Source organism: Opisthocomus hoazin, chromosome 10 (assembly GCF_030867145.1).
Source record: "Opisthocomus hoazin isolate bOpiHoa1 chromosome 10, bOpiHoa1.hap1, whole genome shotgun sequence".
NCBI lineage: Eukaryota > Metazoa > Chordata > Aves > Opisthocomiformes > Opisthocomidae > Opisthocomus > Opisthocomus hoazin.
In genome coordinates this window covers 28,767,445-28,784,495 of record NC_134423.1, presented here as the reverse complement: position 1 = coordinate 28,784,495, position 17,051 = coordinate 28,767,445, and the positions used below count along the sequence as shown (strand labels likewise).

At 42.2% G+C, this 17,051-nt stretch overlaps 1 protein-coding gene across 1 annotated transcript in view; it reads left to right on the top strand.

The window, feature by feature from the left end:
• ADAMTS17 (ADAM metallopeptidase with thrombospondin type 1 motif 17) overlaps positions 1-17,051 on the top strand; it is a 189,566-nt gene that overhangs the window by 158,686 nt on the left and 13,829 nt on the right. Inside the window, exons 19-20 of the mRNA XM_075431771.1 lie at positions 7,625-7,829; positions 12,973-13,125. Coding sequence (XP_075287886.1) covers positions 7,625-7,829; positions 12,973-13,125 — 358 coding nt within the window. The remainder of the gene's footprint in view (positions 1-7,624; positions 7,830-12,972; positions 13,126-17,051) is intronic.

Genomic DNA, 17,051 nt, shown 5'->3' with positions numbered 1-17,051 from the left:
GAATACAGAAATCGATCTGTCTCCCTGATTCTGGTCTGTTGGCACCATATTTAGTTGTGTTGTCATCACAGATAGACGGGGAGCAGAGCAGTTTTGAATTTATTTTGTGAGGTAAAAGTCTTGCAAATAGAATTTTGGGGGGAGCAGTATGATCGAAAACTCTTTGAGAATGCTAACAATTTATTTGCAGTGCTGTATGGAAATTATACGAAACTGGAGGGACGTATATTGGGAGTGTCTGTTAACTGAAGGAACTGAGCTAGACATTTAATGGTTCCAAATGGGTATGTTCTTTCATTAATGCGGTCAGGCTCTTTTGGAACCTGAACAAATGTTTATCATCCGTGAGGTTCAACGGCAACAAGTTCAAAACCTTATCTGTGCCTTGTGCTAAGAAACATCTCTTTTGGTGTGTTTCGAATTTGGTTACATGAAAAAAAGAAAAGAAAGAACAGCCATGGGGAGGGTTTCAAATCATTTTAGCCTGGAAATCTGGCATAGATAGTAATGTTAGCACCCTCTGATCCAAAGAGGCACCACATAAGAGCTCATTTTGAAGTACTTCCCAAAACTGGAGTTGGGATCTCTCGAACCAGTTTGAGCTTAATGAATTTGCCAGGCCCGTGCTCTACACTGTTCAAGACGGGGCAGCTGTGGCGGTTGAGTGAGCGGATGATGCTGCGCTCTCATGGCTGCTCTCCCGGGCCCTAGCCGGGCCGAGGACAGCTACAGCAGCTCTTCGGTTGGTCCTGCAGGAGAAGAAGCCAAATGCTGTAGACCAGAAAGCCTCAGACTCTTCTGGGCACCTTTTTGAGCGGGCAGCTGGTGTCCTGTTGTAGGCACGTCTGGTTGTCACCATCCACTAGAAGGAGACAAAATCACATGCATTCCGGGTTGTAGGCTGTTCATCAGGTACAATAACATGCAGTCAGTAGTTAATTAGCTACTGAAAGACAAAATGATACTTTCTAGCAAGTCCAGCAACTCAACTTAATGAACCAATTCTGGAAGAGAAGAGAAGGCTTGGGAACAGACAGAGAGTAGAAAGAGAAGGACTTACTGGCTACTGCTAAATGCGTTTACATCAAATAATTCAAGATGACTTGCTAGAACAGAAGTTAATCTGGCATTATTTTCACATGGAGTCATGAGGCAGGTTTCTTAGCTTTGGTGTAAACACCCAGGCTGGCTTACATCACAGTTTTTCCCGTTATAGTATTTGACTCAACAACCTTATGGTTGAACATTGCCTTGTTTTAAAACGTTAAATGATCCGTGCCTCTTTGGTTTGAGGCTCTTCAGGCCAAGTGCAGTCTTTACCCACAAAGAAGGATTAGCAGGATAATCTAGCAAAATATTTAATTGTGAAATTCACTCCTACTGCTGCATGCTCTAATGCTCTTCACACTATTTGCATCCTGTGGTGTGAGCTGAGGAAAAGGCACTGCCTTCCTGGAAAGGCAGGGAGTGGAGGTGGACACCGGTTGCCCCATCTAAGATACACCAGCCATGGATCAGTGCAGGGGTAACTCACTGTAAAAAGGGCTCTGCGAGTGCGAATGTTCTGTAACTTAGTGTAGTGAGGCAGCTGCCAGCGAGAAGGAAACCTACTCACACCAACGCTACACTGAGACCTCAGAAACTGAGTGATCTGCTTGATTGGGGGGAGGGAGGAAGGAGGATACAATGACTTCCATTTAAAAAAAAAACTTCCCAAGGTGCATGTAAATTATAAAAGTGTCCTATGGTTGATCTTATAATTGGTGGGAAATTAAGAAAAATAAAGCTGTGAAAATGATAATCACTAAAGAAAAAAAGAAACCTGTGTGAGTGAAAGTTGGCAAGTCTCTTAGGAGAATGACTACTGTACTGGAAAATTACTGAGCACTGTTTATAAAGGCAATCAGACAGGAATGTTAGTCTTGGAGTCCTACTTTCGGCATCGGCAGCTGTATTATTCTACTAGATTCCTTGTAGTTTTTTCAAAAAAAAACCCCTTCTGGTGACTGGGTGTGGCACAACCTGTTCTCAAAAGTCAAGATTCACCTGATTATTTTGACCCCAGTATGGCAGAGAGATGGTGGAGAGTTTCAGAAGTGTTTAGGGAGAGAAAGATACAATAGCAGGGTGTGCGTATTTCATGGAAATGGTGAGTCCATTTGTAAACAGTGTTTTCTTGCTTTTACATATTCAAGCATGAGCCTAGTTTGATAGCTGTAAGCAAAAAATGTCTGACTCTTAATTCCACATGACTAATTCTCAGAAATCCTTTCTAGTTCTCCTGTGCTAAAATTATCCAATGTGAAATCCTGGCCCCACCGCAAACTGGTCTGAGTTTTGCCTAACATCAGTAGAGCCACAGCTTCACCCAAGTGCCTCAGAAAGCTAAAAGCGGCTTCAACATGATTTTGCATCACAAACTGGTGCTAAAGACAGCTAGTGCTGACTAGAGGTGGAGTTATCCTCACCTGTACATTAGTGCAGCAATGTATGTTAAACCAAAAGGTGTGCAGTCAAATCTATGAGAAATAGAACCCTCAGATTACACTGCTTTAGATTAGTTTGTCATAAGTGCTTTTTCAACTAGCTATGTCTTGTTTAGTAGCAAATTTCCTCTGATATTTTATTCAGCAGTAGTACAGGCTCTTAACTACAACTAGTCAAGAGCCAGTTCTAAGAAAAACAGGTTTAATACAAACAGAAAAATTTGTGTTATTGCAACTGTGTCTTTGGTCACATCCAAGCTATTATTGTGAAAGCGGGGAAATTAATTCCACTGTAGCGCTGCGAGGGAAAAAAAGTAACACAATCACTGCAGATAGTGAGTGTATGTATGAATATGTCATGGATGTTTAGTTAGTGGAGCAGAACCAGCCTACAGGCACCGCTGTTCTGCAAGGCTCAGGACAGAAATAACCAGGTGAAATTTAATGGGCTGCAATATTTACCCTAGAACATATAATGGCTTTATGTTATAAGAGGCCACAAATCTCTGGAAAGTGACCTCATGTCTTTTGATTGCACTCCTCCACCCCGTCCTTCAGCCTTGACCCATTTTATCTTCATAGCATTTTTTCCCAAATCGTTAGCTACAAGTCTTCATCTGCAGACATTCATCTCCCCTGGTTTTATGTACGTAGTGCTGTAGACAATTTTTTTTTCTAGAGAATGTGGGAGTCTTAGGCAAGTAGGTAGAGTGGATAATTCAAGGTTAATGACTAATCCAGACCGTAGAAAGATCAAATGATGAACTGAACCTCTAAAAGATATTTCAGGTTTGCTCCAGGGGCCTGCCAGATGAGTGTTGCCAAAGCAGATTAGAAGAAGAACTCCCAATTCCTCAGCAGAGATACCGAGAGGTCAGAGGTTGAGGAAGACTCAGAAGTCAAAGATTTAAAAGAGCCCTCTCAGATTGCATGGCCTGCCCATCCCAGCTTTTTGAGGCTATAGAAAAACACACCCTTTCGGACATTTTCTAGCTAGAAAGACAGCCAGTGACTGGGTTAAAAACATCTGTGCTTAAAAGCTCATCACTTTCTTCTAAATTTAACCACCAGCAGGGATCGTCTAGCTCTTGAATCTTCTATAGAGGTAAGATTACAAAAAATAATACCAGGGATAAAGCCATCCCTATAGTTGTGAGAAAGGTGAGTGTGTTCATCACATAAATCAGTACTTACTGGAAAAATGAGAGGCTCTCCAGGGACTCCAGCTAGAGCACTCACATGGTCCAACAGAAGACAGGTTGTAACCTGGGAGGGAAAGACCAAACTGAAAAGAACTGTGGTGTCAAGCAATCGCTAAGATCAGTTTACAGGCTGAAAACCTAACTGGAAGCCAAATGCTCTATGTGATATACACCAGGCTTAGTGTACAACAGTCTGGCTTAGTCAATAATATAGAGCTAGGTTGGTGTTTTGAGTTAGAACACTGGAGTTATTTTTTACATTGTCATAAGAAAAATACTTACTGTCTCTTAAAAAAATTGAAAGCAAGTCTCACTTAAACAAATGCAGGTGTGTTCAAAAGGTGTAATGACAATGCAGAGAGGAAAATCTGTCTGTAGTGTAATTTAATAGTAATCATAATGTGATGCTATTTGTACACCACATTTTTCTTCCCTGTGTATATATTACTTGCAGATAGTAATTATGCTAATAACTTGCTGTACATCCCTTTACCAAATATGAAACTGGCAGGAATTTTCATATTTAATCACTTTATCCATAAATCCTTTGTCTTCCCACTTTGGTTGTGAATGATGTTGAAATACAGTTGCAGTGATTCTGTCTCTTACAGGCACTAAAATGGTGTTTTCAGCTGATTATGAAGGGGGCATCTGGAGATCTGGCAGGGGGGGAGATCAGAGGACTGCCAGTACTGCACCTAGGACTCACATTTACTTGTTTGCCAGATCATTTTTATGAGTCTTTGAACCAAGCAGAGACTTCACTGAGAGGATGAAGTTTTGTGGTCAAACTGATTATCCCCTTGATGCCTTAGAAAATATCCTGCTTTACTGATATTATTACTATTCAAACATTTAATCTTGTCACTTGTCTCTCAGATATGAAACTAAATCCCCTACTTCAAAATAGCCTCTAATTTCTAAGTATTTTGATTCCATGTTAGCAGCAGTTGTCACAAGTAGGACGGAGTGGGCTGTGAGGTTTCAGAGATCCCTTACCATAGAGCCCTGCCTTAGTTGTAACCATCAGGCTCGGATCAGGGATGGATGTAGTGTATCGGTAGCTGAAGATGGCCGTACGGATGCCACTGACAAAAAAGCTGGAGACTGTGTTTTCACCAGAGGCACAGCTTTGTGTTGATTCCCTGGGTTTTGGCTCATGCCCTGTGCAATCATTCTTCTCATGATGATGATAATGTTTGGTTTTTCTGTGCTGGTTTTCTGGTTACACTCCGTCATATCTGTGCTAGAGTGGCACTAACTAAAGACCACTGAACAGGGTAGAAATGAGGTCATTTCTCCCCTCCACAAGAGAAACAACAACAAAAAAAACCCAAACCAAACCAAAAAGGAATTTTCCTTCCTGAAAGGAAAGTCATAACCTGACTTCTCAAGCCATCTTGGAAATAGTTGGCATGCCGCGTGCTGCCCATCCTAAATGCAAGCTACAGACAGCCTCTGCCAAGAATGTATTTTTATCTTTCTCCTTTGCTTTCAGTCCCTTTCCCTTTTTCTTTTGCCAGTAGCTGTAGATCACAGTGAAACTACAGTGCCGAAGTGAATATTAGTTCAGTGGAGCCTGTACCGAAACCGTTTCCAGCCTTGTGATTCATGTTCAACTCATAAAGCAGAGTCACTCTTCTCCCCTCCATGCCCTTGTTGAGCGGTTCCTTCACGCAGACAGATAGCTGCCTCCATGTTTGCCATGACAGGGCAGAGCCCAGCTGATAGCAAGGGAGCCTGGCTATAAATCACCGTGAACTCTGATTTCTGCACTTCAAGGCTATTTTTGTCAGTCAGTCCTAGTATTCAGTTACCCAGCTGGCATTTTCCCATTCCATAAGCAAAATACCAAGCACTCAGCCACAGAGATGCGCAGAACTACTTAGTCTAGAGAAACATGTTTGGTGTCTTGCCAGCTGTTTTAGCCAGTCAGCAGATGTGTCAACTGCTTTAATGCACAGAAACATTTGAGTGGGGCCCTGTTCCACAAAAGGCAGGTGGCCAGGCTGCCCGATCCCGTCCCACTCAAACCAACTGGCTTCTGCCTTCACCGTCAACGCAGTCATCAGTGCTGTCACACCAGGTCATCAGTCATAGCATTTGACAAATGAATTCGTGACAATTGCACCAAGTGAAGATGTTTCTACAAATTCTGCTGAACTGATTTTTCCCTGTTTGGGAATAGGAAGATGGGAACCAGTTGTTTGATTTGTTTAGGAGAAGTTACACGGCAACTTCAAAAGAAATGTGGTTAATAAGTAGACACATATGGTGCTCTACCTGGACTATGGAAGCCTTTGGCAAAATGAAATGGTATTTCTAAGCAGACTCATTTTTGAGAAGTCTTATTTTAAGCCACTTATCATAATAGACAACCCGGGATTGGGTGACAAGCGAAAGATTCATGGTATAAGGATACTAATCTAAATGACAGTCCTAAATAACAGACTAGAAGGTCAATTACCTGGTGAGAAAGGCATGATATCCTGCCAGTGCACAGTTATTGTTCCAGTTTTTCACTTCATCCAGGAATGCCTGTAATTACAGAGAACATGTTCCTCATTGACAGATTGCAGGAAGCGTAAAGATCGATGCTGCTGGCCTTTAGGAAAAAAATTGTTCCTCCCCACATACCTACTAATTCAGATTCTTCTTAGACATTTTATGCACTGCCTTGTAGCCCAGCTCTAACCACAGTGGTGCTTCCAGCACTTGCTGGAGTCAGTGGGAGCCTTCCAGTTGGCCTTAGGCTGAGCTGGAAGACAGCGGGATGAGGTTGCCGCGTTTTCCTTGCGTGCCCACAGCCGGAGGCTGCTCACAGCAGCAGTGTGTTCCTTACTTTGGAGGAGTCAAACACCTCACAACGTTGTGCTGGGTGCTTGCCAAAAAGCCTTTAAAGACATATAACAAAGCAAGCAACAAAAAAAAGGCCATGTATTTGTTCCCAGCGCTCTTTGATCAAAGGGGAAGGAAACGGCAACTGAAATGTGCTTACAAAGTAAAGGAATCCCAAAGGCTCAGAGACGATGATGGGTACAGGGAAATACCCCCACCCCCACCCAGGCTGGGTCATGGCACATCCTTGTGAGCTACGGCAGCTTTGAAACAACATTGTAGGATCCTTTCTACAGGCAAAATACTGTCTTTTATGTAATTCTTGAGCCTTGGCAGTTAAATGCAATTCGGATTTTCTAAGAATGAACATGATTAGTTATTCTCCATTTCTGAGGCCCCCAATGCCATGAACTTCAAACAGATGAGATTCCAATTAAACATCCTGGAAAGCCCAGCTATGAAAAGTGAAATCTCACCAGCAGCTGTGAGAGGGTGAACTAAAAGTGAGGCAAGAGATGTCTTTGCATTCTCATAGTCTGGGATGTAGAGGATTTGTGTGCTTTGAGGTCATACAACGTAGGGCTAGAGAAGCTGGCTCTGGTCCTGGGTGTGGGAGAGACGCGTTGAGCTAGTTGTCTGGCCGTAGCACCATCCCACTTTGTACACAGTGTAAGTATAGGTTCTCTGCACAGCTCCACTGCACAGTGAAGATGTGCAGGCAGATGTAGCAGTGGTTTTCCCAGGTACCTCCAAAGGCAGCAACGTTTGTGGGATAGGATGGTCCTGCAGAGAAGTCTGTCTTTATCTGGGCAAAAAATGCAGCCACATGGTAGAGACTGGGGGTTAGAGAGAGCCATGCAGAGTTTGTGTTTCTGTCTAGCTTGGAGACAGGTGGATATTCACTTGTATACCGACACTTTTCTGCTTTACACATTTCAGCTCCCAAAGGTGATCAGGTGATCTCAGTGTGACGGCAATACACCACCATTGAAGAATCCACAAATCTAGGAAGAGTCGCCCATTTCTCACTGTTTTTAAGTGAAGCTTAATGCTTTATCCCACCAGTTTTTTGATGTTCCTTCTCTGGCTCCTTCCCAGGTGGGTGACTGGCCATTGGAGTCCCTGCTCTGCTACTTGTGAGAAAGGTGTCCAGCACCGGGAAGTGACTTGTGTTTATCAGTTGCAAAATGGCACCTACGTTAACACAAGAGATCTCTACTGCCTTGGCAACAAACCAACAACAGTACAAAGCTGTGAAGGACGGGACTGCCTTTCTATCTGGGAAGCATCAGAGTGGTCAAAGGTAGGAACTTGATTCAAGAAAGGAGCCAGACTGCACACAGCTCTGCACACACTGGCTAAGTGCTTAAAATTAAGCATGTTCTCATGGGCGGCAGATTCCGTGCCTCACAGTATTGGGGCAGTGGGTAGGATTGTCATTGGTTGAGATAATCAGTTTGGAGCTGAGGTTTATATTCTATACCAGAGAAGTTATTAAGACAGGTTTTAGATATCACGCTATGGTAACTGTATCCTTGCATCTGAAAACTCTGAGCAGCAAGGAAAAATATTTGACTGACCTGAGGCCAGAAATGTAGTAACCCACCAGGGCTTCTGGCTTCATTTACATGCAGTATGAAACAAATACCAGGTATAAGCATCTGCATGTTACGGAGAATGTACAGTCTTTGGGCCTTGTCCAACTTCTTTTGTGTAATTCCAGGAACATGGAAAAGCTGGTTATACATTGCATAAAAGGTGCATCTCCACATAGTTGCGGAGAGTTAAGAAATTATTCTCAAATTTTATAATGCATTTCAGATAGAAATGATACGTGGTCTAGACAGCCTGTGTTTGGTTTAACAACAGAGTGAACTGGAAGTATACCTAGAGTTCACGACCAGGACTCAGCTAATCAGGGTGACTTTGTCTGTACCTTGTGAGTAACAGTCCTGATAGGATGTCCACGTTAGTTTTTATATTGTATCTGCTTGGCTCATCTAAATGATGAGAAGATCCTTTCACTCTTGGTGCAGTGCTTACAGCTCTACCAGTCTCATTCCAGACTGGCTGTGTTATGGGACACAGCAACAGTCTTTTCTGTGGGAAGGATCTTTCCTTGTTATTCATCTCTATTTTGAAACAGTGAGCTCCTGTTTAAAACATTGACAAAGAGCTTTTGCAAAATATTATTGTTAGAAATGTGCTTAAAAGTCACAGAAGCTCAGGGTACAAGGGATCTTGCACTGAGGAACAGAATCTCTTAACAAACACAATGTGATTCCATTGTCCACCTTCTGAACAGGAAATCTCTGTTTGGCAAGTGAGATGGTAGTAAAGTGAGAGTAGTGTTCCCTTTCAGCAGGACGCTGTATTCACTAATGCGGGAGATTTGTTTTCTTTCCGAGTTCTTTCATTTCAAAATATGTGGAGAAACACACCAAAGTTTTAATAATTTGTCTGACAGGTCTTTTGTCTGTTGTAGAAGTAACCCTTTCAGATGATGCCCTCTTGGTTCCTTATAGCTGAACCAGCTGAACTGTTTACAGCTGAGACTATTCTTATGGTGCAGTTCCTACCAGTTTTATGTGGGGTCTTTTGTTAACAATCCCAGGTACTTCTCTCCCCTTTTATGAAATGGACTTAGTCAAGTTACAGATGACTTTTTCCAGAGTGAAAATCTTCCATTTTGTGACCACATAAATCATTTGCAAATACATAGTATATTTAGATCATTTTTCCAATAACTGGTTTACTTTTCCTTTGATAAATTTATTTACTTTTTGTCCTGTCTGTAATTGTATGCTTGTGATTTTAAATTAATTCTTGTTCTGGCACATTTCTGTTATTATGTAGCACAGTTGACTCCAGGACACATCTGATGCTCTGCCAGTTTGAACACTTCTCACCCCTAAGACTTTCTTCGGTGGTAATCACTTTAATCCTTAACATTTTAATCTGATGTTGTGGACTAAACATCACAGTAGTGGTATCATTTTATAAATCCATTTTCTCTTGTATGTTTTTGAACTTTTTGGTTATACAACAAAAAACAGTTGACCACACTGATGTCTGGTCCCCAATCAAAAATGTGTGTTTTCAAAGCAAATTCCAATAAAATCTTCGTTGTGGAAAAAATTAAGTACCCCTTTTATTGCCAAACACTTGAGATTGTTTTGGACAAAGTACTGGTCAACCTATTTTTAATGACAAAAATAGAGACTGTCAGAAAAAGGTGGATGTTTCTATTGGTAGGGAACTAGAGCAGAAAAAATATGGAATTCCTTCAAATAAAGGAGCTGTATCTTAACTGCAAAGTTGTGTTGCTCCTTTACAAAACCTTGTGGGATTTGACTAAGTAATTTGTTAATAAAGTAAGACCTGATGACCTCAGCTGGACTCTCAGGGACTGCACATATTATTTAGTAGACTGCTCTGTTCTAGAATCTCTGTAAAATCTGTATGTTAAGGAATTCTTCATGAAAACAGAGGACTTGAAGAAAGAAAAAACCTCTCAGAGAGGGTGATTTATATGTGACCACCAAAGATCTGTTGGAAACCCTTTGCAAATGCTGTTTTGTCTAGGAAAGTATATGCAGTATTAATCTGTGAATGACTTAAAAGCTTGTGGGAAGAACAAACAGCTGGTGTTTTTCCCAGACTTGCTTGTAAAACCCACCTAGAGATTTCTCCTACTGTGAAAAATACTCCCACTTCAGCTTGATTTACTTTGAGTAAATTGGACCATTTGAAAGATTTTATATATTGTGCTTTGTAGTTTGAGATGAACGAGTGCAACCCTGAAGAGTCCCCCCTGAGGACTGAGGGAAATGATACATAATTTGGGAAAGTCTGTACAACTTGGGGCAAATTCATGGCTCGAAGGTACCATTTAGGGAGCTCCAGCCTGGGATCTCTGGCAAGTCTTGCACTCTGAGGAGTCCAGCAAAGCAGTTTCTGGAATTCTGCAAAGCCTGGAAGAATTCATCCCCAAATCTAGCAGAACTATACAATTGTGCTTGTTACAAAGATGTTACATCCGTAAGGAGGTCATGCCATGAGCAGCACATAGTAAATTAAGTGGAAGGTTTCCCAGATTTTCAAGAAGTCACTTTGTAGTGCGCTGAAGTATTTAAAGGCATGTCTGTTTGCTTGCCAGCTCATAAACGCTTGTCGTTCATGTCCTTAACAAGGCCAGCAGGTCAGAACTGCCTGGATTGTATTTTTAAGACGGTTAGACAGGCATGCTGAGATTTGTCCATTTGAAGTAATTTATATCAAGCTGACGCTTGTTTCCAGCATAGACCCCCTGGATGGAGAAGCTTCTTGGAATATGTTCAAAAGACCTCACAGAATATCTCATATCTTCACTATTTATTCAGTGTCAAATCAACTGTCTTTTCCATGCTGATCCCCTGAAGGGAAGAACTTGACATGCTAGAGGAGGTTAGTTTTTATCTCAGTTGGTACATATATCATTTTTCCACCCACCTGTCCCCAGTGGCTCTTCAATAAAATTTCTCACTCTTAACCACTGCAGTGGCATGAAAATGAAGAGCACAGAGACTAGCTATGCTGTTGCGTAGTGGCATGCACTTAGATGGCTGTGGCATCATCAGCAGATCTGTTACTCTGTTACTGAACTGGTTATTTAAAACAGAAATTCTGTTTCAGTTCATGCCCATGTCCTTTTCCCACCTCCTACGGTCAATGAAAACAAGACAAATTCTCCAGTAAACCAGAATTTGCAGCCAGCCATTGGCAGAGACAACAAATAGGTGACCAGATATATCTGCTCTTTAGAAGAGGAGATAGTTTCTAGGAGGTACCATAGTGCCCAAGCACAAAAAATTTGTGGACAATCTGTGCTCACTCACATGAATGTTTGTTAGTGTGCCCAAATGCTTGAATCAAGTCTTCCTGCAGCAACTGATTCTAGCAGCTCTAGTAGCCTGCTGCTTTCTCAGAGGACTTCAAACAGTTGTTGCTTGTGCTTTGGGTGTTAAGAAGTCTGTCTTTCGTCCCTTCCAATGTCGGTGGCTAGCTTGCTGGCAATCCTGGGTGTGCTGGTGGATGACAAATTGACCATGAGCCAGCAGTGTGCCCTGGTCGCCAAGAAGGCCAGTGCTGTCCTGGGATGCATTAAGCGGAGTGTGGCCAGCAGGGCGAGGGAGGTTCTCCTTCCCCTCTACACTGCCCTGGTGAGGCCTCATCTGGAGTACTCTGTCCAGTTCTGGCCTGCCCAGTTCCAGAAAGATGAGGAGCTACTGGAGAGAGTCCAGCAGAGGGCTACAAGGATGACGAGGGACTGGAGCATCTCTCCTGTGAGGAAAGGCTGAGGGAGCTGGGCTTGTTCAGCCTGGAGAAGAGAAGGCTGAGAGGGGAACTTAGAAATGCTTATAAATATCTGAAGGATGGGTGTAAGGAGGATGGGGCCAGACTCTTTCCAGTGGTGCCCAGCGACAGGACAAGGGGCAGTGGGCACAAACTGAAGCAGAGGAAGTTCCAGCTGAACACGAGGAAGAACTTCTTCCCTCTGAGGGTGACGGAGCCCTGGAACAGGCTGCCCAGGGAGGTTGTGGAGTCTCCTTCTCTGGAGATATTCAAGACCCACCTGGACGTGGTCCTGTGCAGCCTGCTCTGGGTGACCCTGCTTTGACAGGGGGGTTGGACTAGATGACCCCAGAGGGCCCTTCCAACCCCTGACATTCTGTGATTCTGTGATTCTGATCACAACACTGTGGCTCACTGAGTAATGCCTCTCCAGAGCTATCCTGTTGGTACATTTGAAGTTCTTTGGAACTAACAGTGATGAGAATATGGCAAAACAAAGAGTGTAGGTCATGTATGTGTAGGTGACCCTGCTTCGGCAGGGGGGTTGGACTAGATGACCCATAGAGTTCCCTTCCAACCCCCAGCATTCTGTGGTTCTGTGATATGTGTGAGAACCGTGACTGTGCCATGGCGTGTACAAACTGTACTGCAGAATGGATTTGTTACAGTGGTCTCATGCTACAGTGATTTAAAAATGCATTCATCACCATCATGTTGCTCCCATGATACTTCAAGGGATGTGGCAGTTCTGTGTTGTAAATCTCAGTGTGTCCTTTTTCAGTATGAACGATGAGCTCTAGAACACTAGATTTAGTGGTCTTTCTCATCTGTAACACCACTGCTAGCAAAATGCCAGCTGATATTTTTCAAAGAAGGTTGATTTTCAGAATTGCCGTTTTTCAAAAGTAAAATATTTCACAAGTAGATATCATGCTTTTTAAATTACTCTTTTATGTTTGAAAGATGCTTAGATTATTGGGGGAAAACCTTATGAGTTATCAGTTTTCCTCTGTGTTCATAAAACCAGCTTTTCCTTTTAGCTATGTTACCAAGACAAAAGTTACCATTTCTAGGCATCACGTAACAGAAAACAAATACCTGTTGTTTTGCAGTGCTCGGCAGACTGTGGCAAGGGGATTCAGAAAAGAACAGTGACGTGCACAAATTCTCAAGGAAAATGTGATGCAGCCACCAGGCCAAGAGATGAGGAAGAGTGTGAGGATCACACAGGCTGTTACGAATGGAAAACAGGCGATTGGTCTAAGGTAACAGTGGTATTTTCTTTCCAAGTGCAAAGATGTTCATCGTGCTGTGCTTCCGTGTGCTGTCTGTGTTAATGTGCAGTTTAAATATTTGGAAAGGAAGGGTTTAACTGGTTTTGACTGGAGTTTTTGCAGGGATTTAAACTTTACCCTCATGCCATTTATAACCCAAACATTGCAACACAGGCTTATGGATATGACCCAGCAAGTTTTAGAGACACGTATTCCAAACAGGATAGAAATGAGTATTAATTGACAGCTTAACCATCCAAAGGCAAAACCTACACAAGATTCCCACCACAGGTGGACTCTTGACGTCAAAAAGCTACTTTATAAACAATGCTGAAACTGCTTTTCATATTTCAAAAAGCAAACTGAACAGTTCTGGCTAGCAGATTGCATTCCACAGAAAAGGGTTCATTCGCAGCATCTTCAGGACTGCAGGGAACTAAGGAGGTGTCCCGTGCCCAGCCTGGAAAGCTAAAAGAAAATAGCAGAAGGCTGGTTTCCTTGAGTGCTTATATGTGTTAAATATTTGCACTTCCATGCTAGGAACCTAATCACTGAGAAAAAGCGAAATCTCACAAGGGGGCTGTGGTGAGAGTTTTGTCTCCCTCAAAGCATCAATATGGAGCTCAGAAGAGAGCTGGACCTTACTCTTCTTATCGCGCAAGAGATAAATCTGAAGGTTTGGGAGAACTGTTGTTAAACTGGATGCTACTGGGGTAAGCCCAGGGAAGCCCTAGCAGACTCACGCAGAAACAGAGGGTAACTGAGAACACTCCCAGCTAAGTTCTCTTCCTATGCCTCATGCAGGTCCTGCATGCAGAGTCTGAAAGTACACAATTTTATTACCACAGATGCAAGACTAGATCTGTGCAGCTGAATTTCATGCAAGTCTGAGACCTACACAGCACAGTCCAGTCCTCGACTTATTCCAACCACCTAAAATAAAACAAAGCCATGAATTTAAAGGCAGAGCCAAAACCATCAGTCCCTTCCTCAGGGATGGATTTACCTTCACTTAGGCCTGTCTGAACTTAGTTTCTCCAGTGACATCAGTGGAATTAAATCCCGAGTGCAGTGGACTGAACCAGAGCAGAGTCTGCTCTGTGTTTGCATTCTGATCTTAAAGTAACAGGTAGTTTTGCTTGGTAAGGGGGCCTGGCAGTGTGAGAAACTCAGCCTTTGCCAGTGTTGTTCATAAAGCATCCTTTATGTTGCTGACTTCATGTGTGCATAAAGAACTAAAATTTCCCAGGAATATTATATTCTGGTTTGGTTTTATCTTATCTTTGTAACTGTACTGTTCTTTAAACAGAAAACCTACTTTCTGTTCTGGAATGTACGGCATGTACAGAAACCACTGCGATACAGTAGTTGCATTTTGCTTTCCAAAAACCTAAACTCCAGCAAGCAAAATCCAGTGAAATAGAGGCCCATGATGGGCAAACTGGCTTATTTGCGATTGCATTTTTTTACATTGTTATTAGGAATTACTGATATTTATAGATATACTGTCATAGATACGTGAATTTAATGGTGTCAGTGCTGGAGAATGCATTAAGAACCTGCCGCGTACAAAAGGTCTGTATTTATGCTGAGCCAGGAATTTGTATCACAGAATGTTTAGAGTATTGAACATTATTTTATTCGTAACCTGGCACACAGAGTCTGTGCAAGCCAGCCAAAACAAACAGTTCCCGTGTGTTAACAGGTGAAATAACATTATTTATTTATTTGTGGAATTTTAAAACATTTTGGCATGCAAATTGACCCAGATTCTCTTTATAGGGAGGAATATGAAATAATTGTGTGTTCACTGATTACATGGATTGAAAGTTCAGAATTGTATGAATGGTTCCAATCTGATAAAGATGTTGGCTCGCTGCTAGAAAGGCTGCAATCATACACAGGTCACAGTAAATAGCGTTGTTGATGGATTTAGTGTCTGCAAGTGAGCAGGACAGGATCAGTGCAAAATCCCTTGTTATTTGCAATTCTTAACTTAGGCTCGGGATCCTCCCTGTGCAGAAGGACACAAAAGCTTACGTGCAGTGTATGTGGCCTGCTTCTGTCTGCAGAGAGCTTGTGCCAGCTCTCTGCTTCCCAGGAATTTCACCCTGTGTGAGTCCAGCAGGATGTTCTTGGACTTAGATTTGGTTTATAATGAGCATTTAAAATTCTAGACATATTGGTTAATTCTGACTTGACATTTAGATCACACAATTAGATTCTTATTCTCTGAGTAGCGGGGTAAACAAAAGGCACCACTGGATTGCTAGAAAAGGGTATGGGTAGATACAATTCTTTGAAGAAAATGTGCTGGCCCAGAAACCCAGATAGCTGAAATGTTTGGTGTGGAATTCAATTCTTCGCAAATCCTGAGTAAAGGATTTTCATCATGAGGATCCAGAAGCTTTAGTGCAGGGCTCACACTTAGGGAGAGATCCTTTACAGCTATCAGCAACTCCCTTTTGGTGTTGTCCAGCTTAAAACAGTTCCTCCTCTAAGGAGAAACACAAAGTCTGCAGCAGTTCAATTAGAGTGAACTCTTTAAAATTCATGCTTCCAGAGTAAAATTCCATTGTAAAACATTTGTTGCCAGTGCTGTAAAAATTGCTGTGAGAGTTTTATGCTGACTAAGATGGAAACTTTTTCTATTAATACAAATTGATCTCAGAACAAGCAACAACTTTTTGCAATTAATGCATTGTGCATGTTACTTATTGTTAAGAATCATCAGGGAAGCAAGATTTAACTAGCAGTAGTAATTATCACAGATTAAGAGAAGGGGCTTTGAAGCTTTATGTGCAAACAGCTTGCAGGGTGACTTGGCCTCCAGTCCTTAATTTCCCAAACCAAGATTGTTTGAAGATACCAGGACGTTATGTGAGAAAGAGGCAAAACCTCATTTAAAAGTCAAGTCCAGATACAACTTGTAAATAGAACAGGTTGTTTGGGTGGTCATGGTAGATTGTTATTTTTATATTATTAGTAGTAGTATTTGTAGAATACATGGACTCTGTGCAGGAGAAGACAGATCACTTCCCTAAGGAACTCCCAGCCCTATATAAATAACTCACCTTCCGTCTGACAGCAGTGGACACGTTTATCCTAGATAAGATCTTAGATTCTGTTGCATTCAGAAGGTGCAAGAGTGGGCAGCAGTAAAAGCTCCAAATCTACGCCAGACAAGTTGTGGTTTTATGGTCTCAGACCCTGGATCCAGTTCTGTGTAGAAGAGGTGAGGGTTGGAGGTATGGCCATGTTAGTCTTCGACCTGCACCTACCAGCCAAAACCTTGTCCACTGGCCTTAGTAACGGCTCCGCAGCCATTGCCTGTCCAGGCTCTGAAGAAGAGGAATTTTGTTCCATTTTTTGTCAGGGTTATTTTCAGACGGTCCTTACTACGTGTTATAGCTGTGGAAAGCATTTGGAGCTAATTGAGCAGATATAGCGAGCAGTCTTGGCTGTGATAATTGTGTATTCCCAATGTATTTGCAGCATATTTCAAGTGTTACGTGAGGAACTGATATATCTAGTTCACTTTACAAACACATAGGGCCAGGTCTGTAAAGTTATTTTAAATATCTTTGAAGCTACTTTTGTTAGTCCAGTGCTTGAGATTAACAGACTGTCTACCATAACTCTAAAGACAGAGTATTGTTCTGTTACTAGTAACCATTTGCAGCCTCCGTTACCACTGCTATTAAACTTCCAACTTCTCCACACTACTGCAACTTCTCTTTTAAACCCCTTATCTTAAAGGAATATAAGAATTATTTTTATCATTTAGCACAAACACAGCATTGGTGCTATGGGTTACATAACTAAACTGTTCCTGGCCCAAGAGTCTTTGAACCTGGTAGAAAGATAGATTGCACAGCAAGAGACCCACTGAAGGTGTTAACCTGAACTCATTTTTT